Below are 13,655 nucleotides of genomic sequence, written 5' to 3' on the forward strand. Positions count from 1 at the left end.
AGACCCTGAATCTCAAGGGGGAGAGAGTTTTATACAGTGGGTGGAACTCAGGGTGGGTAGACATACAACCAATGGGGTATAACTGGGGAGTGTCTGCTGACATAACATGCATTGACATCAATCAATGAACAGGAGGTAGGAGGGGAAAGCTTGCAACCCAGCCAGTCCCCAGAGATCTCCCATCGAAGCTTCTGGACCTGGGGGACAGGTCCTGGAGTGACTGACAGGGCAGGAGGCTTTCCTAACATGTGATGGACAGGTACCCAAGGAGGGAAAGGAAAACCAATGAGGGGCTGTATCTGGGGAAGGCTGGGGGAGAAGTTTACAACTTGTAACAAAAGGGGAACTAAAACTAGAACTGCACTGAACCAGGGTACAAAGAACAACTGTCTTACAATAAAACTCATTATGAAAGTCACACCACCACAGGGTCTCGGCCACCCGGTGTCACTGAAGGAGCCACAGCGAGGGACGGGCGGGGCGCGGCCCCATCGAACCCCTCCAGCTCCGTGACGAGCGGTGACCCCGCGGGACCGCGCCAGGGCCGGGCGGAGGCGGCAGCCGGAGCTGGGGAAGCGGCTTTGAGCGGCGGAGACGAGCGGGGTGTTCCCAACCAGCTCCACTCAGCCCTCGGGCACTGGGCTGGGGTTGCCACAAACTTTTCAACCCCGGCCGTGGGTCCCACTGCTGTCTCCTCAGGCCCAGGAGCCCAGAAACCCCGGGAAATCAATCCCAGGCACTAAAAACCCTTCTCGTGCACAGTGAGGGCCATGGAGGGTCCTTATGAACTCCCATCCCCTCAGTCCCCCCGGGCACCGCGGGGCATTAGCGCAGCTCCCGCGGCTGTCCCGGCACCGGCTGCTGCCACAGGGCACGGGCTTGTCACACTTGGGTATTAAACAAATTTGGGGAGGAGGAGGACAGCCTTAGAACCCAGGGCTTTGCCCTCGGGAACTTGGAGCTGCACGAGGGGGATAAAGGATTCCCTGCACACACCGATGGCCCCGGCAGCGGCTCTGCCCCGCCAAGAACGGGGCTGTGTTTGGGAGAGGTGGGATGGCTGGGATGGGCTCTGCAATGAGACAGCCACATGTTGGCATGAAGAGCTTGGGGCCATGGGGTTACTGAGGAGCTTTTGGGGCACCTTCCAGTCCTGAGAGATGAGTTACTGGCAGGGGGAGACACCTGGCTCTGACATTGGAGTGGGGCCCGTATTAGGGAAGGATGTATGCTGGGGGTTAGATTTCTTTCTTTTTTACTTACAGAATTCTTTCCCACGAGTTTCTAGAAGACTAATTACTGGGTACTTATGGGTACTTAAACTAACTTCTGGGTACAGAGCAGAGGGGCCAAAGGAGAGCAGTTGTAGCACCTGGCTACACTTCTTTTTTTTCTCTGGGAGATTCTCTCGAGGGGGAAGATCCTGCGAGTTTTGGGGCAGGAAAAGGACAGGGGCTGGGGGCAGCTACGCTGTCTCTTACTCTCAGTTTTCAGAGAGAGGACGGCCAGGCTGCTGCTTGCTGCGGGAGGAGTTCACTGTAGCCACCAAGTCTGGTCCTGGGAAATCTACCACCATCTGCTCGTGTGCCCAGGAATTCTGAGCTCACCTTCTCCTGTCCTGCTGGAGCTGGGCCAGCCCTGCCCCTCCATTGCTGCTTCTTTGGTGCTGCTTTGAGGCTTTTCTGTACATTGTGGGCTCGCACTGCCTGCCTGCTGAGACCTTCTGTGTCTTCAGACACAGCTCCAGAGTTTCTGATCCATCCCTTCCATCCCTTCAGCCACAGCTCCGCAGTTTCTGATCCATCCCTTCCATCCCTTCAGCCACAGCTCCGCAGTTCCTGATCCATCCCTTCCATCCCTTCAGCCACAGCTCCGCAGTTTCTGATCCATCCCTTCCATCCCTTCCCGGCTCGGACAAAGCCGCCATTCCCGCGCGCTCCCCGAGCCCGCCCCACAGCGCCCCCTGCAGCCGCGGGGGGATCATCGCACCTGCCCCGCCCACCGGGAGCCACCAGCGCCCCTGCTGGCCGTGCCCAGAACTGCACCAAAGGGGAAAGTGCCGCGCACAGGGAAGCTGTTCCTGAGTTCTGCTTCTGTTTATTGTTAATGCTGTGCTTGGTGTTGTTTGCCTGGTTATACACACCAGTAAAGAATTGTTATTCCTATCCACTTACCTCTGCATGAGAGCCCCTTTATTTCAAAATTATAAATTGTGAATTAAATTTGAATAAAATTATAATTTGGAGGAAGAGGGTTTGACTTCTCAATTCCAAGGGAGGCTCTGGCTTTCCCTGGCAAACACTTGTCTTTCAAACTGAGACAACACCATTCTCTGAGTTAGTTTTAATATAAAAGTTAGTTCTAATAGTTATACTATAAAAGCAATTTAGCATTGTGCAGTCTTTGTTTTAATATTTCGCTAAGGCCTAGGACATAAAATCATTTATTGCAATGCCATTTCTGTAGACTATACAGTGCACACATAAACTGATAGGTTATGTTTCATCAAAAAGCAGCTGAAAGGAATTATAAATTGTACTGTATCAAAATCATTGTGATCAATATGCAAAAGTTGATACATGAATGCGAAAGCCAGTATTTTGTCATTTATGTTGTCATTTCTATTGTAATTTATAACCCGGGTTGGCTTCCTCTCCTGCAAGGCACTGAAGGGGGCTCATTCACCCCCTGCCCCCACGTCTCTGAGTGTCCCCAAGTTTCCCTAAGCATCCTTGAGTGCCCCCAAGTGTCACCATTGATGTCACTCTAAGAATTCTCATCAGGATTTGGGATAGTTTCAGTCAAAATTCCCCAAATTTGTTTCAGACACCACATGGGGAGGGGACAAATGCCACCAGCCATGTCCCCGATGGCGTCACCACCCCGATGACGGGACGTCGCTGTGCCCGCAGCAGCCTCGGGATGTCCTCGATGGCTCTTTGGCACCACTCGGCCACCGGGGCCATCGTGTGTCGGGTTTTTGGGGTGTCCTCACTGAAGACAAGGGCGATGGGCAGTTGTAAAAGCAAAGTCCTTTATTGCACGGCTAAATCAGCCTCATGGAGGCAGAGGTTGTCACAGCTCGAGCCAGTAAAGTCCCCATGGACCCAGCAGAAGGGGCAGCATCTTATCAGCAGCAGTGTGCAGGAAGCCTTCTAACAGAGTGTTTCATAAAGAACATCAAGTTTCATAACACAAAGTACATAAAGTTTCTGATACAGTCTACCACTTGGCCAGCGTGTAATGAGCCCCATGAAGATGTATCAAGCCTGAGGGTTGGCCTGAAACCTCCCAGAGTGGCTTCATAATATTTGCAAGAGGGCTCTTGCATTGGGAATATCTGGGCTTTGAAATATTGGAAAACAGGAAACTGATCTGTTAGCAAGAGCTGTGGGGTGGGTGGGAGCAGCAGGATGAGCTCTGCTGGCAGCTCTTGGTTTTCCTGGGAAGAGGAAGGGGCTGGATCCAGCTCCATGGATTGCTCAGGCAGTGATTCCTGCTGGGATGAGAGAGGGTCACAGTGTCATCCTGTCCCTGTCCCCATCCCACAGGATGGACCTGGCTGGAGCCCATGGAGAGCAGGAGCTGCTCCAGAATCCCACCTGATCCCACCTCAATCCTGCTCCATCCATCCCAACTGATTGCACCCCATCCATCCTGTCCCAATCCCTCTCTGGAATCCCAACCTGATCCCACTCAATCTATCCCAACTGATCCCCCACTGGAATCCTGCTTTCATCCAGAATCCCACCTGATTCCACCCCGTCCCTCCTGCCCCAGTCCTGCTCCATTCCATCCCACCTGATTCTTGTCTAGAATCCAACCCTGATCCTGCTCCATCCATCTTTCACCAATCCTGCTCCATCCATCCCACCAGATCCCACTCCAGAATCCAGCCCCAATCCCACTCTCCAATTCCATCTGATCCTGCTCTGGACCCCTGCTCTGATCCACAATCCCTCCCTGATCCCAGTCTGTCCATCCTGCCGCAGTCTCCCTCTGGAATCCCACCCTGATCCTGCTCCACACCTGCAGTCAAGCCGTTGGCTCCCACATCTTTTCCTGCAGAAAGAGAAGATCCATGAGATTCCAGCACAGATCACACACCAGGATTAACCCCAGGATCCATCCTGGGATCTGCACAGAGGGGATCCAGAGCTGGATCCACCACTGGGACTCACTGGCTGCCATGTTGTATCCATCCCTGTCCCTCCTCCCTGGGGAAAAACAGTGGGATCAGCGTCAGTGGCACAGGATTCCTGGAACGGTGCCGGGTGGATCCGTGCCCCTTCCCGACCCCCATCCCGTGTGTTACCGGATTGGAGCTTCCAGACAATGAATCCAATGAGGACAGTGAGGATGAGGATGGCAGCGATGACGGACACAGCGACCACCACGGTGAGATTCCCGCCAGATGTCGGCTCTGGGAAATGCGGGATGGTGAGGAGGGGAAGGGGAACCCCCATCTGGGAATTCCCAATTCCCACATTGCCAGCCTCACCCCAAGCGAAGATCCCGGGCTCCAGCATTCCGGGATGCTCCACCCGGCACCGGTACTGCTCCCGCTCCTCCGGCAGCGCCTCGATCCTGGCCCAGGTGTGGAAGGTGCCGTCGCTGTTGGGAACGATCCCGCCCCACTCCGTCTCCTGATCCCACATTTCATCCCCCTTCAGCCAGTTGACTGCGATGGTCCTGGGGTAGAATCCGTAGGCGTGGCAGGACAAGATCAGCGTCCCGTGTTCCTCTTTTCCGGACACATGGACATCAGGGGGCTCTGGAATGGGATAACGGTGAGATGCATCCATGGAATTCCCACTGGAATGGGATGGGGGTGAGATCTGCCCATGGAATTCCCACTGGAATGGGATGATGATGACATCTACCCATGGAATTCCATGGGAACGGGATGGGAGTGACATCTACCCATGGAATTCCAACAGAAATTACTGTGTTCTCCAATCCTCCATTCCCAAATCCCAAATTCCCACCCACCTTTGTGCTCCAGCTCCTTCTGCCCGTATCTGACGTATTTCCGGAGCCATTCAGGGCACTCGTGCTTCAGGTAATTCATCTGCCTCTCAGCCATGGTCCCGTCCTGTTCCCAGCGCCTCCTGGTGATTTCAGCAGCGCCGTCGGCCGCCACAAATCTCCCGGATCCCAGATCAAGGGAGATGAAATCCCGCCCGTCATAGGCAATCCGGTAGGATCCACGGACGCTTCCGTCAGACAGGAGGTCACAGCCCTTAAGCCGCTGTATGGTGTGGAAACCTGGGGGGATTGTACCCACAGAGACCCCTGGAATTGTGTCCCAGCCCCACTGAGCCCGATTCCAGCCCTATGGAGACCCAGAGTCTGATGGAGACCCACAGAACCTCATCCCAGCCCCTTGGACCTCATGGATGCACACCCGAATCACATGGGATGGAACCCCAGGGATCCCAACCTGGCCCCACAGATCCCATCTCAGCCGCATGGATCCATGTCCAAAGCCCATGGATCACAGGAAATCCCATATCATCCTAATGGATCCCCATCTCAGCCCCTTAGAGCCCTGTGAATCCACATCCAAGACCTACAGATCCCATCCCAGCCCCACAGATCCCCCCACTCACGCCTGCTCTGGTTGTACCGGTCCCACGCTGTCTTCAGGTCCACAGCACACACGTGCTGGTTCCCCACATTGATCTGGGTGTTCCTATCCCAATATTCCGGCTCAGCTCCATCCTTCATCCACTGTGTCAGTGGCTCCACCCGGCCCCGCTCGCTGTCGTAGCGTGTGATGGGGATCCCATCCACAAACCCCATTTCCATGTACTGGGGGATCCCCGGGCTGGGCTCTGACACTGCCACACTGAGGTAACGCAGGGAGTGGAGAACTGGGGGGACACAGAGATTTGGGGGGTCATTGAGGGGTCAGGGATCAATGAAAGGGGAAACTGGGAGAGGGGATGCAGGGGGAGATTGGTACAGGTTAAGGAGGTGCAGGGGGTTCCCTGTGCTCAGAGATGGAAATTCAGGGGGGTCCCAGTGCCCAGAATCCCCCCAGGGACCCTCCATGAGCCCCGGGGACCCTCCCAGGCCCCCTGGGACCCCCATGCACAGGGTGCAGAACTGGGGGGATGCAGAGATTGGGGGTCTGGGGGCGTCCAAGGGTCAGGAAGGGGAACCGGGAGAGCCGGGAAGGGTCCAAGGTTCAAGGAAGGGACTGGGAGAGGTGGGATGGGGGATCCAGGGGGTCCCTGTGCCCAGGAAAGGGGGGTCCGGGCGTCCCCGGTGTTGAGGGAAGTGGGGTCTGGGAGCTGGGAAAGGCAGGAATGGGGGTCCAGGGGGTCCCTGGGTCAGGGAAAGGGGGGTCTGGGGCTGGGAGAGGCGGCGGATCCCGGAGGCGCAGCCTGGGCAACGGGAAAGAGAAAGAGACCGAGGGAACGCGCTGGGGGAGGGGACGGGGCAAAGGGGGAATTCCAGGGAATTCATCTGGATCCCATTGGATCCCCCTGAGACCCCCCCGAGACCCCTGGGACGGCCGGGACCCTCCGGGACCCCGTTTGGGAAGCGGCGGGAGCGGAAAACGGGGGGACACGGAAAGTTGGGGGATCTGGGGGGTGCAAAGGTGAAGGAAAAGGGCGGGTCTGGGGTCTGGGAAAAGCAGGATGCCCGAAAAGGGGGTGCAGGGGGGTCCCAGGGCACTGACGGGGGTGCGGGGGGGTCCCGGTGGCCGGAAATGGAGATTTAAGAGTGTCCCAGTGCCCAAAAATGGGGCTTCGAGGGGAGTTTCCTTCCCGAAATTCGGGGTTCAAGGGGGTTCCGGTGCCAGAAAACGGCGTTTCAGGGGTGCTGGTTCCCAGGAATGGGGGTCCGGGGGGATATCGGTGCCTCTGGATAAGGGGGTGCAGGGGGGTCCCAGAACACTGACGGGGGTCCGGGGGGTCCCGGTGCCCGATAAGGGGGTACAGGGGGGTCCCGGTGCTGGGGAAGGGGATGGAGGGGGGTCACAGGACCCAAACTGGGGGTCAAGGGGTGTTCCTGTGCCCGGGAATGGATGTTCACGGTGGTCTCGGTGCCCGGGAGTTGCAGTTAAGGGCGGTCCCGGTTTTGGGGTTCCCACTCACCTCTCGTGGCGCCCCCAGGGTCCCCCAGGAGCCCCAAGAGCGCCCCCAGACCCAGCGCTGGAGCCATCGCGCTGCTCCGCTGCGGCCCCGCCCCCAGAGCCGCCTCCCGCCCCGCCATTGGCGCCGCTATTTCACACTCGCCAATTGTGACCCGGGGTTTGAGTGACGTCACCGGTCGCCGGGCAGATCCCGATCTCGCGGGTTGGGACGCGGAAGCGGAAGAGACCGAGGGAGGGGACGGGGAATCCCAGAGAATTCGTCTGGATCCCTCTGGATCCCCGCTGGACCCCCCTGGAGCCCTCTGAGAAACACCTGGGACCCCCTGGGACCCCCTTAAAAGCGCCGGGAGTGGAGAACTGGGGGGGACACGGAAATTTGAGAGATCTTGGGGTGCAAAGGTGAAAGAAGAAGGCGGGTCTGGGGTCTGGGAAGGGCGGGAGGCCCGGGAAGGGCTGAAGGGGATCCCGGTGCCGGATAACGGGATGCAGCGGGTCCCGGTGCCCGGGAAATGGGGCTCAGGGGCGTCCCTTCCCGGATTCTGGGGTTCCAGGGGTCCCGGCACCTGAAAATGGAGGTTCAGGGGGGTCCCGGCGCCCCGAAATGAACGTTCAGGGGGTCTCTGTGCCCAGGAAGGGGGTTCGCCCAGAAATGGAAGTGCGGTGGGGTCCCCGTGCCCGGGAATGGCGGGTCAGGGGGGTCCCGGGGCCGGGGGCAGTCACTGATCCCCGGGCGGGTCCCGGTGCCGCAGCTTGGGAGACGCGAAAGTGACCGGGGGGAGCGCGGGGAGGGGACAGAGGAAACCCTGGGAATTCCCCTGAATCCCCCCGGGACCTCCCAGGACCCCCCACAGGACGCGCAGGGGGTGGATGCAGAGATTGGGGGGTCTGGGGGTCCCCGGTGTTGAGGGCAGTGGGGTCTGGGAGCTGGGAAAGGCAGGAATGGGGGTCCAGGGGGTCCCTGGGTCAGGGAAAGGGGGGTCTGGGGCTGGGAGAGGCGAGCGGATCCCGGGGACGCAGTTTGGGGAAAGTGAGACGGGAGGAAAGGGGAATTCCAGGGAATTCATCTGGATCCCACTGGATCTCCGCTGGGACCCCCTGGGACCCCCTGGAACCCCCTTCCAGGAAGCGCCGGGAATGGAGAACTGGGGGGACGGAGAAATTTGGGGGATCTGGGGGTCCAAAAGCCGAGGAAAAGGCGGGTCTGGGCTCTGGGAAATGCGGGATGGCCGCGGAGGGGCTGCAGGGGGGTCCCAGAGCACTGACGGGGGTGCGGGGGGGTCCCGGTCCCGGATAACGGGGTGCAGGGGGGTCCCGGTGCTGGAGAAGGGAGGACAGGGGAGTCCCCGTGCCCGGGAATGGGGGTTCAGGGGGAGTTTCCCTCCCGGAATTGGGGGTTCAAGGGGGTCCTGGTGCCCAGAAATGGGGGTTCAGGTGGATCTCGGTGCCCAACAAGGGGCTGCAGGGGGGTCCCGGTGCTGGGGAAGGGGATGGAGGGGGACCCCAGGACCCAAACTGGGGCTCAGGGGGTTCCCGTGCCCGGATAAGGCGGTTCAGGGGGGTCCCGGTCTCGGGCAGTCCCACTCCCGTCGCCCCCCGGCTCCCCCAGGAGCCCCAGGAGCCCCCCAGCCCCAGCGCTGGAGCCATCGCAGCCGCCCCCGATCGCGGCTCCGGCGCAGTTTGGGAGACGCCAAAGTGCCCGAGGGAGCGCGGGGGGAGGGAAAAGGGGAATTCCAGGGAACTGCCCGGGATCCCCTCCTGGAACCCCTCGGGATCCCTCAGGGATCCATCTGGGACCCTCCAGGGCCGCGCCCTGCGGGACCCCCGCGCTCCTCTCGCCCTCTCTCCTCTCCCTTTCCTTCGGGTTGTGATCAATACATATTATAGGATTGGCTTAGGGCAAATATTAAAGTGAATAACTCTATGGGTTATGTTGGAAATTCGTGCTGTATTAATAGAGTCTCTTTTTGTAGTGTGTTTGTCGTGGTTTGAAAGCAAAATGAGTGAGAGGGTCCAAGTCAGAAATACAATTTAATAACAAGAAAGGTAAAAAAGGTAAAATAAAAAAAAAATAAAATAAATGCAATAATACAAAAGACCACGGACAGAGTCAGAACACACCCTGAGCAGGGTGGTGGGAGCAGTCCAGGTGAAGTGCTCTTCCTGAAGCAGTGATCCTGTAGAAAGGTCTGGAAGCTCTGGTCTTCTAGGAATCCAGTGGGTCAGGGCTGCTTGTACTGTCCCAAACCCCAGATTCTCTCCAGGTGGGAATGCTTGGCTCCTCCCCCTGGGCATTGGGAGCATCTCCCAATGGGATGAGGAGTCGTGCAGTGGGTCCTTGATGGCCCATTAAACAGAGAGAGCTCCTGGAGGGAGTTCCCTGTGAGTCCTGGGCAAGGCATTGATGGGCCATGAGCAGAAGAGCCCAAAGGAGGGGCCTGGGAAAACACTGCCCCACTTGGTTTAACAGTTCATGGAGATCGTGATAGAATAAATACTTTGTGTACATCCTACACTGCAACCCAGGACAGTACCTAATTGGCTAAAAACAGAATAAAAATGCACAACTTTAGGAACGCATACACAAGACTCACAGAAACACCGACTTTGACCCACGTCATGGGTCACCAACATGCGGGAGCTCAGGACCTCTGGACAACCAACCAATATGATTTGGCAGAAGCTGTTTACTGTTTACATTAAATTATATTTGTACATTCTAAAATGAATGTTCACACCACCACATGTTATTTGATTGGTGCCTCCATCTTGTCCATGCCTCCAGCACACACCTTTGAGTGAATATCATTGGTTACAGTCCATGGCTTCACTGGGCCATCCGGTGGCCCTGATGTCCCCTCCCCATGTCCCTCTTGTCACAGCTGTCCCTCAGGTAGCACAGTCCAGCCCCGCCAGTGACACCGGACCCTCGGCCACCAGTGACACCCCAGGTGGGTCCTTGTCCCCTCCCTGTCACCCCCCCGGGCTGCACAGAGGGACCCTTGGGGACATGGAGCTGAGATGTCCCCAAGACCCTCTTGTGTCCCCATGTCCCTCAGGAACCTTTGGGGACACAGATCCAAGATGTCCCCAAGGCCCTCCTGTGTCCCCATGTCCCTCCCATGTTCCTCAGGGACACTGGGACCCCGTGGGGACACAGATCCAGGTGTCCCCAAGACCCTTTTCTGTCCCCAAGGGACACTGGGGACACAGATCTGGGTGCTCCCATGTCCCTCTTGTGTCCCCATGTCCCTTCTCCCTTCCTTGGGAACATGGATCCAGCTGTCCCTATATCCCTCCTGAGTCCCCAGGGGACATTGGGGACCATTGGGGACACGGATCCAGATGCCCCCAAGACCCTTTTCTGTCCCCAAGGGACACCAGAGACCACTGGGGACACAGATCTGGAGTGTCCCTGTGTGAAAAACGAGGTTCACTTTCTTGGTAAATTTTAAGAAAGTAGGTCTAATAAAAAATAAGACAATTAGGAGACAGAAAAAACAAAGTAGGGCCAGCTGAGTGACTTGGCATTCAGCTCAGTCAACACCTTGCTATTTCAGAGGCTTCTTTAAATACCCTTTCTATTGCATCTGTCTGTTGAATTCCACAAACTAGTTTCCATATTCCAGGAACTGTTTAGCATGGCCCCTGCTTGGGTTCACCTCTTTAGAGCATGTGTGTTTCTGGGCTGTGTCTTCATTATGACCTCCAGCTTGGGCCTTAGTCCCCACCTCCCACAGGTGTTGATAGTTGGCACGTCAGCAGCAGGGAACCCATCACATGTTTGCTGGATGTTATCCCAACCAAACAGGCCGTCCAGTTACAGGCACAATTCCATATCAGCCATCCCACTACCATATTTAAGTTTTGCTAATAGCAGAAATAAAAACTATATCCTTACAGCAAAGTTGTTATACATATAGCATTCACCTTAATATTTGCAAGAAGCCAACTTTATAATATACATTTATAACATACTACATTAATACAATATAACTTTCTAACATAACACATATAGTATTTATTTCAATATTTGTGAAAAAGCCAATCATATAATATGTATTTATAACAATCCTCCCTCTTTTTTTTTATAACTCATTTGGCATGAACAATATTCCTTGTTTTCTGGTCTTCATTATTTGCTCATTTTTTTCACAGATCAATTTTGCTTTTTTAAAGGAGTCTTCTATATTGTTTTGTTTCTTTAGTACCATGATCTTTTGTGCTGTTCCAGATGTAGTCAATTTTGGGTCTGTGGGCATTGTTACTACTTGCAGGCCTTGAACTACATTTGTGATCAGCCAAATAAAATGGGATCAAACAAGGGAGAAATATCAGAACAGCAGTAGCACATAAAACCAAAAATCTTAGCTTTCTCTGCCATTTTATTCCCAATAGTTATCCCACCAGCTGGTTTTTAGCATTGATTCCCACTTTTGAACCAGTACATGAGCTATTTTTCTGATATCATTGACCATATCCAGGATGGCACCCCATTGTCATCTATTTTCAAACAATCTGATGTATTAAATTTTCCACAAACACCCCTTTCTTCATCTAGTAAATAATCTAAAGCTAACTTACTTTGATATACTGCAGCCCTGGTTTGCTGTTGTTGACTTGACATTAATTCCAACGCCAGAACAGTTTTGTTTGTTATTATTTCTACAACAGCCTGGAGTCTTATGATGCGGTTCAGCACATAAATTGGGGTCTGATGTCCCCAGCTCCCATCCTGTGCCCAGGTGGCTGGCCCATATGTTTCCAATATGCGTTCAGGGGGCCATTCATCATCCCCCATTTCTGGAATCCTCCAATTACATCCCTTTTATTTCTTTTTAAGTCCTCATAAACTGGTATCCCTAATTGATCTCCCTTTGGTCCTGGTAAAAAAAAGAATCCTGGTTGTATAATTCCCAAAGTGCAGCTCCCTTTCCACCTAGAGGGGAGCCTTGGGTGTGCTCTCTTTCCACATATCCAAAATAAGCCATCTGGTGCTTTCCAATAATCATTTCCCTGTCAATTTATATTCTCCCAAAATTTGGATATTTCTGAGATGCCAAAATAAGGATTTTTTTCCTTTATCATTACATCAAAAATTTCCAATTTTGTTATTATATCTACAATTCCCCTCTTTCATTTTCTTTTGAGTCCAATACCAAGTTGGTTCCTCTGGGATTCACCATGTGAAAGTTCTATTGCTAAGTTTATAACTCTTACAGGGATTATTTCCTACTTCTTTAATGAAATTTTTCCCAGTGCTCCAGACATTCTTCCCCTATTGCTGTTGAGCTTAAAATCCACCCTTCTGGCTGGTTTTCCCCTTTTAGATTTGTCTGGTTCCACTTAAGGAGTTCAGCCGGCCCTGAGCTACTGCCTTTCCATGGCCATTCCTCTGACACCAAAGCCCCTCCACAGACCCATCAGTTGGTTATGTTGAGTTCCTCACTTATCCTTTCCCCCAATTCCACAAACAGATTTTTCCTCAGTCTTGAAGTCTCTTTTTCTTTTTCTAGTTGCTGGTCCAGTTTTGTATACAAACCTTGTAGTGAAATTTGCAGAGTTAGATTGCTGTGCTGGCTTTGTCTTTCTGCTTGCCAGTTGTTCTTTTACCAAATCCTGGATTTTATTCCCAATTGTATATGTGAAACAAAATCTCTCCCCTTTTGGACATTCACTTCCCAACCTGTTACCGCTTGTTCCCAAGTTTTCTGCAGTCCAATATTTTTCCCCATTGTGCACACAATTACCAACTTGGATGGGTTATAACAGTGGCTGTTGACATGAGTGTGAGGGATAAAAAAGAAACCTCTGTGTCTTTCCATGTGCAGCTTTCGGTAACACCTGTGACATGACTTTGCTGGTGTCCTGTAAGGGAAAAGACAGAAAATGAGTGACAGGAAAAGGAATAACAGAGGTCCTGTATGGCTTATCCCCCCTCCTCCCAGGCCTGTGGGGTTGTACCCACAGCAGGAGTAGATGATCTTCTTGGTGGCCAGTACAGTGGCCACCGGTCTTGTCCTCTATTTCAACTGACAATTGTCAATTCCTCTTTGTTAATTTCCAGGCAAATCCTTTGTGACACTTTTTAACTGTAGTTTTCCCACTGTTCCTCAGGTATTTCCCACTTAACAGGCACCAGTAATTCCCATCCACAGAGCAAAATTACCATTTCAACCGTTCTTATTTCTTACCAGGGTAGGGAATAGATTTGGCACTTGACACTTCATACAATGCGAGTGTCACTTTAGTGAATTACAATAGCAATTTTTTAATACTTTAAACATTTACATTTAACCCAGCTAGCATATCTGTTATTGTAATGAATCAGACAGGGTGTATGGTATGACTCTGATGGAGGTTTTAACTCCTCTTTTTCTTTGTGTAAGTCACAGACTAAGGCCAAAATATGAGAATGCTCTGACTGAAACAGTCTTGCTCCTCTTTTTGTTTGAAGTGGAAGTATTCCTCTCCAAGGAGGGTATTAGAGGTGTCTCAGAACTTGTCCAGGCTGCACTTGAAACCACTGATAGAAGCTTGGCCTTATTTC

General features: G+C 53.7%; 1 protein-coding gene across 2 annotated transcripts; it reads right to left on the bottom strand.

Moving 5' to 3' along the window:
* Positions 1-3,467: 3,467 nt before the first annotated feature.
* On the bottom strand, positions 3,468-7,176 carry LOC310923730 (class I histocompatibility antigen, F10 alpha chain-like; the record flags this gene model as incomplete). 2 transcript variants are annotated; one of them, XM_083885651.1, is made up of 8 exons in its annotated part: positions 3,468-3,499; positions 4,030-4,062; positions 4,182-4,217; positions 4,316-4,423; positions 4,502-4,774; positions 4,993-5,268; positions 5,613-5,876; positions 7,110-7,176. In XM_083885651.1, 8 exons carry the CDS (start codon positions 7,174-7,176, stop codon positions 3,483-3,485), a joined length of 1,074 nt encoding a protein of 357 aa, XP_083741777.1. The 2 variants fall into 2 exon arrangements, with proteins under 2 accessions (XP_083741777.1, XP_083741776.1); XM_083885650.1 differs by lacking the exons at positions 3,468-3,499; positions 4,030-4,062 and having other exon boundaries at positions 4,113-4,423.
* Positions 7,177-13,655: the final 6,479 nt, after the last annotated feature.

Source organism: Zosterops lateralis (genome assembly GCF_965231275.1).
Source record: "Zosterops lateralis genome assembly, contig: HAP1_HAP1_SCAFFOLD_238, whole genome shotgun sequence".
Classification (NCBI taxonomy): Eukaryota; Metazoa; Chordata; class Aves; order Passeriformes; family Zosteropidae; genus Zosterops; species Zosterops lateralis.